The 22029-nt window shown below is 44.8% G+C and overlaps 1 protein-coding gene across 1 annotated transcript in view; it reads right to left on the bottom strand.

Moving 5' to 3' along the window:
* Positions 1 to 22029, bottom strand: part of LRRC27 (leucine rich repeat containing 27) — a 66363-nt gene that overhangs the window by 38777 nt on the left and 5557 nt on the right. Inside the window, 3 exon segments of the mRNA XM_040361362.1 lie at positions 13250 to 13308; positions 19140 to 19270; positions 19948 to 20149. Of these exon segments, the coding sequence (XP_040217296.1) occupies positions 13250 to 13308; positions 19140 to 19270; positions 19948 to 20136 (379 nt within the window). The 5' untranslated portion in view covers positions 20137 to 20149.

Consider the following 22029-nt stretch of genomic DNA (forward strand, 5'->3'; position numbering starts at 1 on the left):
GTGAGGAGAGGGGAATAGCAAATAGGCAAGTTAGGAAATCTTTTAAAAACGACCGCAGTTTTCCCCTAATGAAGTGGTGGTGAGAGTGTCTGGAGCAGTTTTCCTCTACCGTGATTGGCAGGTGAAACACAAATGCTTGTCCAATGCAACGCTCCTGCTTAACCACTTCCCGCCCCCGCTCAATGGACAATTGACGTCCGGGAAGTGGTTGTGAAATCCTGACTGGACGTCTATTGACGTCCTGCAGGATTTCATGCCGGCGCGCGCCGATCGGTGATGCGGCGTGTCAGTCTGACACCCTGCATCTCCGATCTCGGTAAAGAGCCTCTGGCGGAGGCTCTTTACCATGTGATCAGCCGTGTCCAATCACGGCTGATCACGATGTAAACAGGAAGAGCCGTTGATGGCTCTTCCTCACTCGCGTCTGACAGACGCGAATAGATTGTTTATGAGCGCAGCCCCCCCCCCCCCCCCTCGGATGCCCACACTGGACCACCAGGAAAGCCCACACTGGACCACCAGGGAAGTGCAGTAAATAAAAAGAAAAAGAGAATAGATGCCAATCAGTGCCCATGGGGCACTGACTGGCAACATGGGACAACATGGGACTGGCACTGGGATAAACAAGTGATGCCCAGCAATGCCATCAGTGCCACCCCTCAGTGTCCATCAGTGCCACCCCTCAGTGTCCATCAGTGCCACCCCTCAGTGTCCATCAGTGCCACCCCTCAGTGCCCACCTATCAGTGCCCATCTGTGCCACCCATTAGAGCCACCCATGAGTGCCCATCAGTGTCGCCTATGAGTGCCCAGTGCTGTATATGAGTGCCCATCAGTGCCACCTATGAGTGCCCATCAGTGCCATCTATGACTGCCCATCAGTGCCGCATACCAGTGCCGCCTATCAGTGTCCAACAGTGCCGCCTCATCGGTGCCCATCAGTGCCGCCTTACCGGTTCCCATCAGTGCCACCTCATCGGTGCCCATAATCAAAGTAGAAAACATACTTATTTACCCCAAAATTTCACAGAAAATAATAATACTCAAATAATAAAAATCGCAGAGGTGATCAAATACTACCAAAAGAAAGCTCTATTTGTTGGAACAAAATGATAAAAAAATTGTTTGGGTACAGTGTAGCATGACCGCGCAATTGTCATTCAAAGTGCGGCAGCGCTGAAAGCTGAAAATTGGCTTGGGCAGGAAGGTGCGTAAGTGCCTGGTATGGAAGTGGTTAAAGGGATTCTGCCGTCACTCAAGTAATAAGCCAAAGCAGCTCCCTGCAAAAGAAGAGATAGTAACACTTACTTCCATCCTACCCAGTTTCCCCAAAAATAAGCCCTACCCTGAAAATAAGACCTAGAGTTATTTTTGGGGATTGGCTGCAATATAAGCCCCACCCCAAAAATAAGCCCAATAAAGTCCTTGTAAAAACATGCAATCCGTTTTGTAAAAAGATGATATAATGCGCAGTGTGTCTCCTTTTGTAACTTTATTGTGGAAAATACCTTATTTACAGCACCGCTGGGCACTTACGTGACCCGCCAAAGCTCTTCTCTCCTCCCAGCTGATGTCAGCAGCCCCTGCAGTGATCGGCCCGGGATAGAAGAGCTTGGGCGGGTCACATAAGCGCTCAGCGGCACTGTAAATAACGTATTTTTCAGGAGACACACTGCACATTAAATTTTTACAAAACTGATTGCAGTTATAATGCGACAGAATGGCTCTCTTGGGCGAAATCCCGAATATATATATATATATATATATACATACATACATATACATATAAATATATATGGCTTTGCCCAGGAGAGCCACCAGAGGGCACGCGAGCACCGCCGGAGGAACACGCACGCCCACTGCACAGCGGGGGACCGTTGCACGTGGCCGGCGGGCGTGATAACCTACCGGCCACGTGAGATCGCATGCACGAGAGCCAGCACGGGGATTTGTGTGTGTAAACACAAAAATCCCTGTGCTGTCAGAAGAGGAGACAGATTGTGTGTTCATACAAATTAGGAACAAAGATCTGTCATCTCTCCTAGTCAACAGTTAGAACAAAGTGAGGGAACACACATTTAACCCCTTGATCGCCCCCTAGTGTTAACCCCTTCCCTGCCAGTGACATGTATACAGTAATCAGTGCATATTTATAGCACTGATTGCTTTACAAATGTCTATGGTCTCAAAAATGTGTCAAAACTGTCCGATCTGTCCACCGCAATACCGCTAAAATTCGCAGATCACCACCATTACTAGTAAAAAAAAACAAAAAAAAAAACATAAATCTTTCCCAGTTTATAGACGCTATAACTTTTGCGCAAACCAATCAATATACGCTTATTGCGATTTTTTTACCAATGAAATATTTTTTTTAAATTGTCGCTCTATTTTTGTTTATAGCGCAAAAAATAAAAGCCGCAGAGGTGATCAAATACCACTAAAAGAAAGCTCTATTTGTGAGAAAAAAAGGGCGAAAATTTTGTTTGGGTACAGCATTGCATGACTGCGCAATTATCAGTTAAAGCGACGCAGGGCCAAAATTGTAAAAAGTGCTCTGGTCAGGAAGGGGATAAAATCTTCTGGGGCTGAAGTGGTTAGCCAGGGTTTATTTTTGGAATTACAGAATGTCATAATGCTGACTCCTGAGCTGACAAGGGGAGAGAAGATAGGGGATACAGGAACTTTTTAAAAAACATTTTATTGTTTTATTCCAGGTTTTTAGAGAGGGGTAAATGGCACAGCACAAGCACTGTGCTGTCTATCATGCTTTAAAGCAGGGGTCTCCAAACTGCGGCCCCAGGGCCAGACATGGCCCTTTGCTAGCCTTTATCCGGCCCTTGGGGCACTATTCCTTCAACTGACACCAACAATGGGGCACTATTCCTCACACTGACACCAATGATGGGATACTATTTCTTCTACTGATAGAGGACTACTCCTCCTCCTCCTATTGACCACCAATCCTGAGGCCATATTTATTCTCACTCATGTCAGACCCGGACATTTTCTTCCCCCTGCTGGCCACACTCCGGCCCTCCTAAAAGTCTGAAGGACAATAAACTGGCTCTTTGTTTGAAAACTTTGGAGACCCCTGCTTTAACCACTTAAGACCCGGACCTTTATGCAGGTAAAGGACCCGGCCAGTTTTTGCGATTCGGCACTGCGTCGCTTTAACTGACAATTGCGCGGTCGTGCGACGTGGCTCCCAAACAAAATTGGCGTCCTTTTTTCCCACAAATAGAGCTTTCTTTTGGTGGTATTTGATCACCTCTGCGGTTTTTATTTTTTGCGCTATAAACAAAAATAGAGCGACAATTTTGAAAAAAAAACAATATTTTTTACTTTTTGCTATAATAAATATCCCCCAAAAAGATATAAAAAAAAACTTTTTTTTCCTCAGTTTAGGCCGAATCGTATTCTTCTACCTATTTTTGGTAAAAAAAAAATCGCAATAAGCGTTTATCGATTGGTTTGCGCAACATTTATAGCGTTTACAAAATAGGAGATAGTTTAATTGCATTTTTATAAAAAAACATTTTTTTTACTACTAATGGCGGCGATCAGCGATTTTTTTCGTGACTGCGACATTATGGCGGACACTTCGGACAATTTTGACACATTTTTAGAACCATTGTCATTTTCACAGCAAAAAATGCATTTAAAATGCATTGTTTACTGTGAAAATTACAATGGCAGTTTAGGAGTTAACCCCTAGGGGGCGCTGTAGGGGCTATGTGTTACCTCATATTTTTTTCTAACTGTAGGGGGGTGGGGCGGGGCTGGACGTGTGACGTCATTGATCGTGTCTCCCTATATCAGGGAACACACGATCAATGAAGCTGCCACTGTGAAGAACGGGGAAGCTGTGTTTACACACAGCTCTCCCCGTTCTTCAGCTCCGGGGACCGATCACCGGACTTCGGCGGCGATCGGGTCTGCGGGTCCGGCTTTTGCGGTCACGGAGCTTCGGACCGGGTCACGTGCACGCGCCGGCGGCGGCGCGTGCAACCCCACGGCTGGGCTTAAAAGGCCACGTACAGATACGTGGATGTGCCCAGGTGTGCCATTCTGCCAACGTATATCGGCGTGAAGGGGTCCTTAAGTGGTTAAAGGATCATGATATTTAAATTTTTTTGGGTTACAACCACTTTTAGATCGTCATCATGACATGATTGTATTTGAATAAATGTAGATTATTGTACATATAGTAAATAGATAAGACATCCCCTAAAAATAAGCCCTAGTGTGTTTTTTTGTAGCCAAAATTAATATAAGACCCGGTCTTATTTTCGGAAAAACACGGCATGTCCTTTCTTCTATTCATGTCCAAGGTCAGGCTCTTCAGCATGAATACCAAGGTACGGACCTTCAGATACAAAGCTGGAGACTTGTGCTTCGTTGAGAGTTACTGTCCCTGTGATGTGGGACCCGCACATCAGTGTGGACTACAAATTTTACACGATCAGTGGTTTGTGGGTGGGGGGGCAGTGAACTTTGACCACTTTTCATGTTATAACCTAAATATGGGTTAAGAAATGCAGGAAACATGATCAAAAAATGTGGAATAATATTAACCACTTAAGGACCGCCTAACGCCGATATACGTCGGCAGAATATCACGGCTGGGCACAATCACGTACCTGTACGTGATTGTTAAATGCCCAGCCGTGGGTCGCGGGCGCGCCCCCTCCACCCGGTCCGAAGCTCCGTGGCCGCGGGACACGATCGTCGCTGGAGTCCCGTGATCGGTCCCCGGAGCTGAAGAACGGGGAGAGCTGTGTGTAAACACAGCTTCCCTGTTCTTCACTGTGGCGCCGTCATCGATCGTGTGTTCCCTAATATAGGGAACCTCAATCAATGACGTCACACCTACAGCCACACCCCCCTACAGTTGTAAACACAAATGAGGTCACACTTAACCCCTTCAGCGCCCCCTTGTGGTTAACTCCCAAACTGCAATTGTCAATTTCACAGTAAACAATGCATTTTTAATGCATTTTTTGCTGTGAAAATGACAATGGTCCCAAAAATGTGTCAAAATTGTCCGAAGTGTCCGCCATAATGTCGCAGTTATGAAAAAAATCGCTCATCGCCGCCATTAGTAGTAAAAAAATAATAATTAATAAAAATGCAATAAAACTATCCCCTATTTTGTAAACGCTATAAATTTTGCGCAAACCAATCGATAAACGCTTATTGCGATTTTTTTTACCAAAAATATGTAGAAGAATACGTATCGGCCTAAACTGAGGAAAAAAGTAGTTTTTTTTATATATTTTTGGGGGATATTTATTATAGCAACAAGTAAAAAATATTGCATTTTTTTCAACATTGTCACTTATTTTTGTTTATAGCGCAAAAACTAAAAACCGCAGAGGCGATCAAATACCACCAAATGAAAGCTCTATTTGTGGGAAAAAAAGGACGCCAATTTTGTTTGAGAGCCACGTCGCACGACCGTGCAATTGTCAGTTAAAGCGACGCAGTGCCGAATCGCAAAAAGGGGCCTGGTCCTTTACCTGCATTTTGGTCCGGGTCTTAAGTGGTTAAATGTGAACTCCAGAAGACCCCATATCATGCTCCAGCACCTCCAGTTCACAGTTGTACTTAGAGTGGAACCTTTGATTACAAGCATAATCTGTTCCAGGAGAATGCTCGTAATCCAAAGCACTCGCATATCAAAGTGAGTTTCACCATAGAAGTCAATGGAAACGAAAATAATTTGTTCTTTATTGACTTCAAATGGCATGCAATACCGCATGTGGCCAGAGGTGGGGGGTGCCGGAGAGCCTCGGAAATGTTCAAGGACAGCTCGGCTGACCTCGGAAACACCCGGGAACGGAGTATTTTTTGTGTGATTCTGAGTATTTCCAAACGGCTCCGAACCATTCCGAACAGTTGCGAGTGTCACCAGCGCCCCCGCACCTCTGGCCAAATGTGGTACTGCACACCCCATTAGCTTGAATTATGCTTGTCTTGCGAGACAAAATCAGAAGTCAGAATTTAAAAAAAGTTGCTCGTTATTCAAAATGCTCGTTAACCGCGTTACTCGTAAACCAAGGTTCCACTGTTATAAGCGTTATAGAATCTGGATGGATCTACCTTTGGTCTATTGGGGTTAATATCTAAACTGTATACTGACAAATAACACTTACGCAGGTTCCACCAGTTCTATGCCTGACCATCAAAAGAACAGGAAATCCCTACAATAAAGAAAGTACTAACTGATTCCACAAGGTTGCCAAGCAGTTGACACAACAAATCTAGGCTCTTTATTTAACAAATGCAGATAGCAATGTGTAAAATACGGTTACCCATAGCGATTAATCATAAATAATCCCGGTTATTCTGACTGCTATTGGAAAGGAAATTTGACTGATTTCTATAGGTTATTATGCACACCTGCTCCTAGTAATCAGCCCCAAATTAAAAGGGTTTTAGCTCTGAATTTTCACCCACATTATATTCCTGAAAAGGACATGCTTTGCCATGTACAAAAGAATTGTGGATGGGAGGGCCAGGCTGAGCGTAAACTGGGCTTGGGTGGTCTTCAGATGTCACTGTGCACCAACACTACCTATAATAGATGTACTGCCTATACCAGGGCTCAAAATTTCAAGTCCTGAGCCACTAGCCAGGCCTTAAGAGTTACTCGCCACCGGTTGCCACCCCCCCCAACCCCTCCCCTGTTCCACCCCTAAGTCCGCCCCTAAACACGCACTTGTAAATTATCTCATGAAATGACACTGTTAAAGGAGTTGTAAATGAAAAAAAAATCACCTTAACCCCCCTGGCGGTATTCCCGGGTCTGGCTCGGGGTGAGATTTTTATACCAAAAGCGGTATCCCCGAGCCAGACTCGGGCTCGCCACGCTGCAGCCAGAGACAAAGTTACTTACCTTGTCCCTGGATCCAGCGATGCCATCGCGCTGTGTGAGCGAGCGGGACCTCGCTCGATTCACACAGTGTCCTCCTGTGACGCCGATCTCCGTTCCCTGCGACGTTGCGACGCACAGGAGCGGAGAACGGCGCCAAATTCAAAAAGGTAAACAAACACATTACATACAGTATACTGTAATCTTATAGATTATAGTACTGTATGTAAAAAATACACACCCCCCACCCCCCCCTTGTCCCTAGTGGTCTGCCCAGTGCCCTACATGTACTTTTATATAATAAAAACCTTTCTTTCTCCCTGCAAACTGTAGATTGTCCATAGCAACCAAAAGTGTCCCTTTATGTCAAAAATGGTTTTAGAGCAGCTAGAAAACAGCGATAATAAATTATAATCACTTGCAGAATTGAGCGATAGCGATTTGTGGGGAAATTCGTCATAAAAAAAAAATAATAATGACAGCGACAATTCTGCAACTGAGCAAATTTCAGTGATTTTGAGTTGATTACATTATTGAATAATTTTTATTATAATAATATTATTATTTGTTATAATTATATTTTATATTATAATTTATAATTTTGTTTTAAAAAAAAAATTCATACCCGAGATGTCTACTAGACTCTTGTTTGGACAGATTTAAGTGAGTTATTCCTAAGAATTACAGGCCTACAATGTAAAACGCCAAATTTCCTTGCAAAATAATGGTACCGCTTTCAGCACCTTTTTTCTGAAATAATCATACCACCAGGGAGGTTAATGCAATCTATGCATTAAGGTGAAAAAACATCTGGTGTTGCCGCCCCCCCCCCCCCCCCCCCCGAGCCCCCGTTTTACTTACCTGACCCGTCGAAAGTCCCGTGCGGTCCCAATATCCTCTTCACCGCTCAGCCTGGCCGCTGATTGGCTAGAGCAGATGGATTGAGAGCAGCGCAGCCATTGGCTGGCGCTGCTGTCAATCATATCCAGTGACGCGGCACGGCCGAGGGGCGGGTCAGAGTGATACAGTGAGCGGCTATGGCCGCTCGCTGTATCACGGGAGTGCGCCCACAATTACTGACCACCATGCAAGCTTTCGCATTACTGTGGTCAGTACTTGCGGGGAGGACCAGAGACAGCCGCCGAGGGACCCCAGAAGACGTGGATCGGGGCTACTCTGTGCAAAACAAACTGCACAGTGGAGGTAAGTATAACATGTTTGTTATTTTAAAGGAAAAATCATTTTTCCTTTAGTGACCCTTTAAATGTTTTAAGCAGAATTAAGTTCCAAAAATAAATATTAACAACAACTTTAACAATATTAACAAAAATCATATCACACACATTATAAATACCCCTTTTCCTTTTTTACAAGTGATCACATTCCCTCTGTTCTCAGCTGCATAAGAGCTGGGGGAGGATAAGCAGCAGTTCAGCTTGCCAGTGAATGGCTGTGCAGCAGGGGGGTGTCAGGACAGGTCTGATCATTGAAGGCGAGTACATAGAGTTCCCAGCACAGCTAGAGAACTGGGCATGCTGTGCTCTCCTGCTTAGTGTGGTCAGTTTTTTTTAAATAGAAAAGCAGAGGGACTGGCAGGAACACTGGGGATTTCACACAAAGGAAGCAATACAAAGAGAACAGGAGACTCTCATACAAGTACATATCAGGAATATGAAGTGTTGGGGATGGAGCTTTTCCATTATTCCTGCCCTCCCTCAAACCAGTAGGATGACATTATCAGCCAATAAAGGGGGCTTTCCAAATACACCGATGAGAAGGATTGCTAGTTATAAAGGTTCTTGCGGGAACTTTTCTTGCCAGCTGTTAATTTACAACGTTTGTTATGAAATTAATAGGGGGAGTACGCTTTAAGAATTTACATCACTTCAGTAATGTCGGAAATATTCTCCAGTTCTCAATTATGCAAATTAGTAATCAAAAATTCGATACCAAAGTCTCATTAGTCTGAAACAATCAAATCCGCACCAACGTTACTTCCTAATGAAACAATGATGAGAGGTTCAACAGCGACAACATTTTGCCAACATGATTTTCTTCTAATGGTGAATTGATACAAAGAATGCCAACTCAAAATAAAACCAAACATTTCCGTATCATTTATTTTTATAATTTGACTATCCATCCAAACAGACTACTGTATGTAAATGAGGAACGTTTAACCACTTCCCCCCTCCAGCCGCCTATAAGAACGATCAAGCGGCGGAACCGCCGCTATGATCGTTCTTATGGTGCGCAGGATCGCCGGCGGCACAAAACGATATCTGAATGATGCCTCTAGGTGCAGGCATCATTCAGATATCACCGCACAAAGTACAGGACGTCATATGACGGTGTGAAGCATAAAGATGACTGGTGACCAGATGGTCACCAGTCATCTCTATGACCGTCGGAGGCCCGGGCGCGATGTGATGACGTCACGCCTGGGTACCCGTAAGTAAATAAACCGCAGTTGCGGCTAGTAAGAATGAGATCTGTGAATTTTTTCCCCCAATCTCATTCTTTCCAGCCTGGAGGAGAGATGTGGGGTCTTATTGACCCCGCATCTCTCCTTAAAGAGGACCTGTCACACACATTCCTATTACAAGGGATGGTAAAAAGATAATTTTCGCGCCAAAAAAGGATATTGTGGGTGAAAACGTAAAATAAGGTAGAAAAATAAGAGCTGCTCCCCTGGAAATGGAGTGGTAAGCTCCTATTTAATGGATGATAGGTGATAGGGGGCGCTAGTGAAACTAAAGGGGAAGTGGGGATCACTAGGCAGTGTCCGTGGTGAATACAATTAAGTATAAATAAATACAAAACACTTGGCAGTGTCCGTGATAAATACAATTACAAATATATATAAAATTTGCATCTGATGTAAGGAGGCACTCTGACGGGGATGCCTGATGTAAAGGGGCACTGTGATGGGGACACCTGATGTAAAGGGGCACTGTGATGGGGACACCTGATGTAAAGGGGCACTGTGATGGGGACACCTGATGTAAAGGGGCACTGTGATGGGGACACCTAATTTAAGGTGCGCTGTGATGGGGACACCTGATGTAAAGTGCCACTCTGATGGGCACACCTAATGTAAAGGAACACTCCTGATGTAAATGGGCACTCTGATGATGGTACAGACTGTAAGGGAACACTCTAAAGGGGACAAACTGATTGGAGACACCAGATGTAGGGGAGCTGTGTGATGAAGAAACCTGATGGAAATACCGGATATAAGGGGGTACCCTGACGGTAACAACTGATTTATGGGGGTGTTCTGATGGGGACACCCAATGTAATGAATTACTCTGGTAGGGGTACTTGATGTAAGGGGAAACACTATTGGGGACATTTACATTCACAGAGTATTACCAGAGCGTGTGGAGGAAACCGTAGGAAAAGCACCAGAGAGTGTGCGGCTTGCGCCAAAAAAGGGAAGAAAGGCGCGTACAATCGTTAATGGCATAGACTTGTGATTCGGACCTTGGCTGTAAAAAAAAAAAATTTAGTGACCGGACCTCCTTGAATTTTAATACACTACCCCTGATGTATAATCTCAACAGTACATCACTCAAACTGAAATGCACAGCATACATGTTTCATCCTGTATACGTAACAGCATATATACGGAAAAAAAAAAATCCCACACCCGCTCATCCCATAACATAGCATATAAGGAGTCAGACCTAGCTCGGGTATCCATTGATCGATTATCCGCTCACATCCTAATAATCCAATCCCAGTATCACATCCACTACATCCCATTTTTTTGGGGCAACCTCTAGCAGTGTAGGTCAGTTTGTACATTGGCACCACCTGGTTCACTAGGTCTATCCAATACCGCAGCGAAGGAGGGGCCGGGTCCAGGGGAGGGCTGGCAGCCTTAGGCCTGGAGGGGGGGCAAGTCCAGTCGAGTGGCCCATAGAGCGTGGAAAAGTGATGGATCGAGGAAAACAGTCTAAGATTTTTCATGATCACAAGAGTCCGCACAGAGGCTCCCCTTACATCAGAGTCCGCACAGAGCCCCCTTACATCAGAGTCCACACAAAGGGCCCCCTTACATCAGAGTCTGAACAGAGGCCCCCCTTACATCAGAGTCCGCACAGAGCCCCCTTACATCAGAGTCCGCACATAGGCCCCCCTTACATCAGAGTCCGCACAGAGGCCCCCCTTACATCAGAGTCCCGCACAGAGGCCCCCCTTACATCAGAGTCCGCACAGAGGCCCCCCTTACATCAGAGTCCGCACAGAGCCTCCCCTTACATCAGAGTCCGCACAGAGCCTCCCCTTACATCAGAGTCCGCACAGACCCCATATACATCAGAGTCCAAACAGACCCCATATACATCAGAGTCCAAACAGACCCCATATACATCTGAGTCCGCACAGACCCCATATACATCAGAGTCCGCACAGACCCCATATACATCAGAGTCCGCACAGACCCCATATACATCAGAGTCCGCACAGACCCCATATACATCAGAGTCCGCACAGACCCCATATACATCAGAGTCCGCACAGACCCCATATACATCAGAGTCCGCACAGACCCCATATACATCAGAGTCCGCACAGACCCCATATACATCAGAGTCCGCACTTCCTGTCCAGTGCTCACACATGCCCGGGGAGTGTGGGCAGGGCAGACTCAGAAGGAGGAGGAGCAGATGAGCTCTATCTCTGCTCGTGTCTGTGCAGAGATAGAAGGGGATGTCAGCGCTGGTGTGCGCTGAGGCTGAGCTATGTGTGAGACGAGACATAGCTCAGCTCTGCAGCCATCTACCTTGGAGCTGACACAGACATGGCTGCACAGTGGGAGGTGAGCAGCGGTCGTGACCTGTGTTAACAGAGCTCCAGCAAGCATATTCCTGCCCTGCAAAAACAGCATTTGGTAGTGGCAGCTGGAGGCTGTGCATAGTGTCACCAGCCCCGGGGGAGATTTCCACCCTGCCCCCCCTGCCAGTCCTCCCCTGGCCGGGTCCCTCCATCTGAGAGCTATTGCCTTTTTGGCATAACAGAACAGTATTCTGAGCAGCGTCTTCCTTGAATCAGACAACCCTTCTTCCTCCAGATCCCCCAACAACTTTTTGATATCTTTGATGAAGAGTGGAGACTGATTATAGCAGCCAGCACCCAAATTGTTCACATATGCTAAGAGGAGCAAGTCCATCGATATTGAATGCTTAAAAAGGAGAAGTTCACATTTAAGGGAATTTTTTTTTTAAATGAATGCACATATTTTTGCAGAATAATTGCATTAAATATTTTTTCCTTCAGCAGCCTGCAAAGCATTGCTAATGCAATCAGTCGGTTGTGGGTGCAATGTCAGGCTCCTGTAGACATCTTCTCCAGCTGTCTGCCCATACCTCCAGGTTTTCTGATTAAAAGCTGGAGGAAGTGTGAATGGACTACTAGGGCGATCATCGCAGTCCATTGAGAACTACACGTTGTCTGCCATGGTGGCAGATGGGACTTGTATTTTCTTCATTCACAATGTAATTTACAATATACTGTGAATTAATGTTGCGGCTGTGCAGGCAGGCAGATTTTCAATGTGACAGCGTGTGCAGGGGAGAGGAACCCCTGCCTGCTGTCACAAACTTTCCTTATTACCACCCACTGGTGTGAGGTCAGTGTTGATGTATGGTGTCTGGACACTAGACTGGTGGCTTCTACTTTCCAAGTCTCATTCAATATACTGCAAAAAAAAAATATTTTGGATGTCAGTTTCTCATCAAATGGAATAAAGAAACCAGTACTGCACCATGAAGTCTTCTTTCTTCCTTCTATAAATACGCCTCATAAGTAAGGGTCCCACAAAGTATACCGCAGCACTTGGAACTGTCGGTGGAGGAGAGGATCCGGAGATCGGATTAATGTGTGAATACACCGTCCCTGCCTGAGTGATCCCTCCTGTGTGTGCTTATACGATCTCCACAATTAGAGATCCAACAGATCTGGTAAGAGGCCCTCTGGTCTTTTTTTATTCCCTGGCTGTTTCTGTGGAAATGATTGGTGAATAGAGCAATCGTTCTTTCTGCTGAAGGGCTCAGCTTCTACGGATTCAAATGATAGGACACCTGTTATGGACTTTTTATTTTAATTTAAACCCATTGTGGCATGTTTGCTCCTAACACAAGCTGGTTTCACATACACATCTGTTTGTATACATTTTGTTTGCGCATTTTATTTTTTTACAAACAATACAAAAAAGCATTGCCCTTTGAAAACCTAAAGAAAACTTTTTGTTCATACCCGAGCTTCCCTTACCCAGGTATAGAAGACCATTCAGCTCTGGTCCACAAATGATGTAATCTATAGGATAAATATGTACAGTAAATATATGTACTAATTATTACACACTTACCAAGCTGTACAGGAAGGGCCTGTATTGGGTTTCCTTCTAAAAGAAGATACTTCAGTAGCCTGTAGGAGGGAATATAAAGCATTTATCTCTTGTACAACATAAAAGAGGGACACACCTAACAGAAAACATCCAGAGACATCCGTTACAGGGAGCAAAAACAAGGCTATCTGTGTAACCAAGCACCGATAACTAAAATACTGCGGCCATTGCAGGTAATGCAACGGTAATTGGTCCCAATAGCAGCTGTGTGCTCCAGGACATCCAGTATGCTGACTCTATATCAGTGGTTCTCAACTTCTGTCCTCGGGACCCACTAACAGGCCAGGTTTTCAAGATAACTGAAATACATCACAGGTTATATAATTTGCTGCTTAGACCCCTTTCACACTGGAGCGGTTTGCAGGCGCTATTGTGCTAAAATTAGCGCCTGCAAACCGACCCTAAACAGCCGCTGCTGTGTCTCCAGTGTGAAAGCCCGAGGATTTTCACACTGGAGCGGTGGAGCTAGCAGGACGGTAAAAAAAGTCCTGATAGCCGCATGTTTGGAGCGGTGTGTATACCATTCCTCCACCGCTCCTGCCCATTGAAATCAATGGGACACCGCGGCTATCCCGCCGGCAATGCGCCTCTGCAGAGGTGATTTGCGGCGGTTTTTAACCCTTTCTCGGGTAAAACCATCCCCGCTAGCGGCAGAATAGCACTGTGAAATTGGCGGTAAAGCGCCGCTAAAAATAGCGGCGCTCTGACGCCGCCCCCGCCCCAGTGTGAAAGGGGCCTTAGTGATTGCAGTATTCTAGTCTGCATCTCCCCAATGTAATACATAAATCCTGGCCTGTCAGTGGGTCCTGAGGACCGGAGTTGAGAACCAATGCTCTATATGAAGCAAGGCAAGCATGGAAAACAGCAGCATATATTACACTGCTACCTGGGTACAGGTTTCTATCTATTTCTCTTTTAATCACATTAATTATTTTGCAACCGTTTCAATAATGGAAAGGTCCTCCTTAAATTATGCATCATGCAGAGTAAATAATTCACATGTGCCCATTTTAAAACCTTCTGAGTTTCTTAGTTAGTTTTGCTCAATTGATGTATGAAAAGTCAAATTTTGATGCTCATTGTGTATGTTTGGGGATCCCAATAACACAAACAATTTGGAAATCTGATAACTGATGGGTTCTGACATTTGTTTTTTGTTTTTCTGAAAAAGTATACACCATGCAACAAACACATTACATACTAATAGGTAGATTCAGTAAGAGTTAGGCCGACTTATCAGTAGATAAGCCGACCTAACTCAGAATCTACGCCGACTTATGTTTAAGCGTATGCTCAAACAGAGATACGCTTAAACATATCTAAGATACGACGGCTTGCGCCGTCCTATCTTAGATTGCAATGTTTTGGATGGCCGCTAGGTGGCGCTTCCATTGCGGTCTGCGTAGAATATGTAAATGAGGAGATATGCCGATTCACGAACGTACGCCTGGCAGACGCAGTACTTTTACGCCGTTTACGTAAGAGATAGGCCGCGTAAAATTAGAGCTAGGCCCTATTGGAATAGTAATGTTAAGTATGGCCGCCGTTCCCGCGTCGAAATTCGAATTTTTTACGTTGTTTGCGTAAGTCGTCCACGTCAAAATCAATAGGCCCGTGCGGCGTACTTAGCCGCAATGCACACTGGGAAATGTAGGCGCCCGGCGCATGCGCAGTAAGAAGAAACGTAAAAACGTGAGGTCAAGCGCCATTAACGTAAAACACGCCCCCCTCAAACACATTTGAATTAGGCGCCCTTACGCCCACTGATTTAGGCTACGCCGACGTAACTTAGCAGGCAAGTACATTGTGAATCATGTACTTGCCTCGCTAACTTACGGTGGCGTAGCTTAAATTCCTTAAGCTACGCCGCCACAAAGTTACGCCAACGTACCTGAATCTACCTATTAGTTCAACCAACTCAATTTAATAAAAGACCTACTAGACAAAATGCTATTATAGCTGATCCACGGTTAAAAATAAAAAAATAAATAAAAGAGATGTCCGCTGTGCAAAATGAAGGACAGTAAATCAACCTCATCGAGTCTATCTCTGGATTTTTATTTAAATTTTCCTTAAGAGCCGGTTCACGATGGGGCGACTCGTCAGGCGGCTCAGCCGCCTGACGAGTCGCGCCCCATTCTATGCAATAGAACCGTTCTAATAGGAGTGACGCAAGTCGCTCCGACTTAGAAAAAGGTTCTTGTACGACTTCGGGGGCGGCTCGGGGTGACCTGGATTGACTTCTATACAGAGGTCATTTTGCAGGTCGCCTCTGAAGCCTTGCGGAGTCGCCCCCGAAGTCGTGCCGCCTAAGTGTGAACCGGCTCTTACTGTTATTGTAAAATATCATATTGGAAATGTTCATTGCTTTAGTAAAGTGCAGAAGTCTGCTAGATTTAACCAATAGAATACTTCTGAAGAACAAGGCATGCCCCCCAAAAAAACAGTTCAAATACCATGGACGTACCACCTGCTCTATTTCTTAGGATCCGACAGTGCCTTCTGTGTGAATGAAGTCTGCAAATGTATGCAGGCTTTGTTCAAATACACTAACAATATTGTTACAATAAATGTTGATATTTTTTTTTTTTGCCACAAATCAGTGCCCTAGAGCTGTACAATTAATCGTTAAAAAATTGTGATCTTGATTCAACTCCCTCACAATCTCTATTGCCTAGTTTCCCGATTCTTTTGTGTAACAAGTGTAGAGCGTTCTCTGCTCACTTTTGCAGTCTGCCAAGTTTTTAACAACATGGGGGTAGATCCACAGAGCAAGTAGATACGCCGGCGTACTTTCAAATTACCCACGTCGTATCTTTAGTTTGAATCCTCAAACCAAGATATGACGGCATCTGGGTTCGATCCGACAGGCGTACGGCTTCGTACGCCTTCGGATCTAAGGCCCCATACACACGAGAGGATTTATCCGCAGATACGGTCCAGCGGACCGTATCCGCGGATAAATCCTCTCGAGGATTTCAGAGGATTTCTATGCGATGGCGTGTACACACCATCGCATTGAAATCCGCGCTGAAATCCTCTGGCGATGACGTGTCGCGCCGTCGCCGCTATTATGACGCGGCGACGGGCGCGACGCTGTCATAAAAGGAATTCCACGCATGCGTCAAATCATTACGACGCGTGCGGGGAATCCCTTTGGACGGATGGATCCGGTAAGTCTGTACAGACGAGCGGATCCATCCGTTGGAATGGATTTCAGCAGATGGATTTGTTGTGCAGCACAGCATATATTCGATCTGCTGAAATCCATCCCAGAGGAGATTTCTCCGCGGAAACAGATCCGCTGGCGTGTACACACCATAGAATCTATCCGCAGAAACCCATTTGCTGGGATTTATCTGCGGATGGATTCTATCGTGTGTATGGGGCCTTAGATGCAATACTTCGGCGTCCGCTGGGTGGTGTTCTCGTCGTTTTCCTCGTCAGGTATGCAAATAGCTATTTCCGACGATCCACAAACGTACGCGCGGCCGACGCATTCTCTTACGTCGTCTCTAGTCGGCTTTTTCCGGCGAATAGTTAAAGCTGGTATTTTGCAGCGTATAGATAGACTTGCCATGTTAAGTATGGCCGTCGTTCCCGCGTCGATATTTTTTTTTTTGCGTAAGTCGTCCGTGAATCGGGATGGACGTAACTCACGTCTAAGTTAAAAAAATGACGTTCTCGCGGCGTAATTTAGCGCAATGCACGGCGGGAAATTTCGGGACGACGCATGCGCAGTTCATTCGGCGCGGGGACGCGCTTCATTTAAATGAAACCCGCCCCCTAATCGCCGATTTGAATTCCGCCGCCAGAAATACACTACGCCGCCGTAACTTACGGCACAAAATCATTGAGGATTCAAAATTCCGCCAGATAAGGTACGGCGGCGTAGCGTATCTCTGATACGCTACGTGGATCTAATTCTCTGTGGATCTGGCCCATTGTCTGTGCTAGTAGATAAGGAGAAACATTGCAACTCTTTGTATTTGGATCAAAAGAGAATAACTTCTGTGTGTAAATGCAGGAAGTTTAACCATTTAATCCTTTAGTTTCTTACAAAGTTAAAATCAGTATTTCTTGCTAGAAAAATTACCCTCAAACATATATATATATTTTAGCAGAGAATCTAGGGAATAAAATGGCGATTGTTGCAATATTTTATGTCACATTGTATTTGCACAGTGGTCTTTCAAATGCAATTTTTTGGGGGAAAAACACACTTCAATGAATAATAAAAAAAAAAACATTAAAGTTAGCCCAATTTGTTTGTTTAATGTGAAAGATGATTTTGCGCTACGAGAATCGTGATCTATCTTCAAGCAAAAAAAATTGATTCTCATTTTAGCCAGAATCGTGCAGCTCTACAGTGCCCTTTATTTTATCAACTGCATCAGGCTCTCAAAAAAAAAAAAAAAAAATGTACTATATAAAATTTTATAAATTAGTAGCTCTTTACTATTCTTCTTTAACTTTTTAACAATTTTCAAGTTTTTTTTTTTTTTTTTGCACGGGGTAAAAATTACACAAAATAGACACACCTCTTTTTTATATGCAAATAGCTTTGCCATGGTGGCTAGTCCCAGTAATATATTTCAGAGTCCTTATAAAGAAGAAAGAAAAAGGAATACATCTATGGTAACTTTTTGAGGAAATTGGTAATGTGATCCAGAGAGGATTTTATTGATGCATATATATTTTGCTCAATGTGTATTGTACTTTTTTTTTTTTTTTTAGAAAAAATACAAAACAAAAACACAGTACAGAGATTACTGGGGAAAAAAACTGGTCATTCTTAAAAAAAAAAAAATACAAAAAACAACATTGTTTTTTGGAATATATAGAAAAAATAAATAAAACATTATATATATATATATATATATATATATATATATATATATATATATACATACACACTTTTTTAGACAATAACCTAAAAAAAAAAGCCTTGTTTCTTTGGCACAATAGGGGGCCCATTCAGACATGTGGCTACTGGAGAAGAAACTACCTCTATGCACACCCTGGCCCAGATCCATAAAGACTTACAACGGCGTATCTCCAGATACGCCGTCGTAAGTCCGAATGGCCGTCGGCATATCTATGCGCCTGATTCATAGAATCAGTTACGCATAGATTTGGCCAAGATACGAGCGGCTCAAGTCTCCTACGCCGTCGTATCTTGGGTTCCAATAATTACGCTGGCCGCTAGGTGGCGCTTCCTTGATTTCCGCGTTGAATATGTAAATGAGCAAGATAGGCCGATTCACGAACGTACGTACGCCCGTCGCAATTAGTTACGCCGTTTACGTAAGACATACGCCGGCTTAAAGATAAAGCATGTCTCTAGGTGGCGCAGCCCATGCAAAGTATGGACGTCGGAACAAGCGTATCTTTTTACGTCGTTTGCGTAAGTCGTACGCGAATAGGGCTGTGCGAAAGTTACGTTCACGTCACAGGCATTGAGCCGACGTATCTTTGGGCGTAAATACGACGTGATACTGCGCATGCGCGCGCATGCGCCGTTCGTTCTGCCATGCATCTACATGGGGTCAAGCCTCATTTAAATACAACACGCCCCCTACCAGCCTACTTTGAATTACGCACGCTTACGCCGGCCCATTTACGCTACGCCGCCGTAACTTAGGACGCAAGTGCTTTGTGAATACAGCACTTGCCTCTCTAAGTTGAGGTGGCGTAGCGTAAATAAGATACGCTATGCCCGCGCAACGTAGAGCGGCCGTACGTGAATCTAGGCCCCCTATGTGTGAACAACTGCGTCCAGCAGTGGCATGGTCAAATTTGCACCTTTACAAATCAACCTACATTTATTTGCTTTCTAATAAACATTTACCTTTGCTTCCCAATTGTACTGGGCAGACTTGTGATGTTATTGTTGCGAAGATCCAACCAGACAAGGTTTGACAGATACAGAAAAAGACTCTCAGGAAGGGAGGTAAGGGCATTCCCTCCAAGGTGCAGATTCTGGAAACAAAATAAAAACATGACATTAAAATTGATCAGACCGCTTTTTGATCCCTCAAACCCAATACACTGTATCTAAAAGTCAAAACATTTTTCTTCAGTTTTAGTTCGGTGGCTGGAACCCATTTTTGCTGCCATCTTTGTCCCCACTGGGCCTAATAATAAAGGAAACAAAACTACATTTTGAGTTGTCACCATAACAGGAATAGAGAAGAAATCACCACCATATTCTGCAAGTGCTATTATTATTTCATGAGTTAAGAAATATGCCAAAGTTTTCGAGTCTTGGCTGCTAACCAGTCTAGTAGAAAAGTATATCCGCCATTCAGCTGAGCTATTTATTTATTTATTTTTATAAATTTTTGATTCAAGCCTCTGCGGTTTGTAGTACCACATTTGGCCAGAGGTGGGGGGGCGCCAGTGACGTTCGGAAATACTCAGAAAAACTCAAAAATACACCGTTCCCGAGTGTTTCTGAGTGCAGCCGAACGGTCTCCGAGTATTTCCGAGTCTTTCTGGAGCACCACCCACCTCTGGCCACATGCGGTATTGCATGCCATAGAAGTCAATGCCATTGGGAAACTCGCTTTGATATGCGAGTGCTTTGGATTACAAGCATTCTCCTGGAAAGGTTCCACTGTAGATATATGAAGCAGGATCACAAGTGTACAATGTACCTTAACACAAGGACTGTCCCTGTACAGATCTTCACCGAGACTACAGAGCTTTTTCTTGCTGAGGTCCAAAGTGTCAGAAGTGGAAGGTGGTTTGGGTCGGTGTTGTTGGTCCGCTGCTTCAACACAAGACTTCACAATGGCATAGTCAGCAGCATTGCTGTGACCATCTCCGGAGGATTCCTTATCCATTGGTTACCAAGATCTGTAAATACAAAAAAGAAAAAATATGCAAACAATAAATAAAATAAAATGTACTTTTAGTTACAATGTTGGCAAAAATAAAAAAAGATATATGGGTCGCAGTGCATGCACACTGAATTACAATGAGTTTTTTCTACTAAAGGCAAATATACCTTTCACTTGGCAAGGGAATGATATAAATAAAAAAAAAAGGATTTTTGCTTGCACATGATTGGATAGTATTGTAGATGTTTGCATGGCTTTGCCTTATTCACCAAGTTTGCGAGTAACGCAGTATACAAGCATTTCGCAAATTGAGCTATATATATATATATATATACTGTATTTATCGCGGTATAACGCGCTCCCGCGTATACCGTGCACCCCTAAAGTTGCCCCCAATCCTGTGGAAAAAAAGTATTTTTTGTACTTACAGTTTTGGTGTCTTGCGCGGCGTCCATCGGCGGCCTCGTCGGGTCCGGCGTTCGTCTGCGGCTTCGGGTGTCCTCTTCTCCGGGTCCGGCGTCCTCGCGTCCTCGTGTATTGTCGGCAATGCTCGGCTACCCGCGCTGACGTCCTGTACGTCCAGGACGTGAGCGCAGAAGGAGCCGAGACTGCCCGACTATACCCGAGTGTACTGCGCTCGGTATATGTCGGCGCATTATTCAAAACTCGGCGCGGGAAAGCGGGTATCGGCGTATACCGCGCACCCACGATTTTGCCCTGATTTTCAGGGCAAAAAAGTGCACGGTATACGCCGATAAATACGGTATATTTTTTTAATCTTGACTTGATTTGCGAGCGCTGTCTCACAAGACGAGCTGGACTCAAGACGCTGGGGTATGTATGTGGCCCGAGGTCCGGGAGCGCTGGAGAACTCGGAAACACTCAGAGCTGGGTGGGGCGGATGCAACGTGCGTCTGGCCACATACAGTACTGCATACACCAGTGCTCCCCCCCTCTGCACCTCTGACCACATACAGTACTGCACACACCAGTAGTGGTTGTGGAACAAATCATCTGAGTTTCCATTATTCCTTATGGGGAAACTCGCTTTGATATACAATGGCTTTGGATTACAAGCATGCTTCCAGAACGAATTATGCTCGAAATCCAAGGTATTACTGTATAGGCATTTAGAGGCAAGGTAAGATAGTTTGGAGGACCGATGTGCCTAAACGCTAAGGGCTAGATTCAGGTAGGCGGACGTAAATTTGTGCGGGCGTAGCGTTTGTTATTTACGCTACGCTGACGCAATTTAGAGAAGCAAGTGCTGTATTCACAAAGCACTTGCTCCGTAAGTTGCGGCGGCGTATCGTAAATCTGCCGGCGTAAGCGCACCAAATTCAAATTGTCAAGAGGTGGGCGTGTTTTATGTAAATAAAACATGACTCCACGTAAATGACGTTTCTCACGAACGGCGCATGCGCCGGCCGTGAACGTATCCCAGTGCGCATGCTCCTAAACACGTTGCAAATAGTCAATGCTTTCGACGTGAACGTAATTTACGCAAAGCCCCATTAGCGAACGACTTACGCAAACAACGTAACATTTTCAAAATTCGACGCGGGAACGACGTCCATACTTAACATTGGCTATGCCTCATATAGCAGGAGTAACGTTACGCCGAAAAAAGCCGAATGCAAACGACGTAAAAAATCCGCCGGGCGCACGTACGTTTCTGAATCGGCGTATCCAGCTCATTTGCATATTCTACGCTGAAATTGACAGAAGCGCCACCTAGCGGCCAGCGTAAATATGCACCCTAAGATATGACGGCGTAAGAGACTTACGCCAGTCGGATCTTAGCCTAATTACGGCGTATCTTGCTTTCTGGATACAGAAAGAAGATACGCCGGCGCAGCTTTGAATTTACACGGCGTATCTTTAGATACGCCGACG

Source organism: Rana temporaria, chromosome 8 (genome assembly GCF_905171775.1).
Source record: "Rana temporaria chromosome 8, aRanTem1.1, whole genome shotgun sequence".
NCBI lineage: Eukaryota > Metazoa > Chordata > Amphibia > Anura > Ranidae > Rana > Rana temporaria.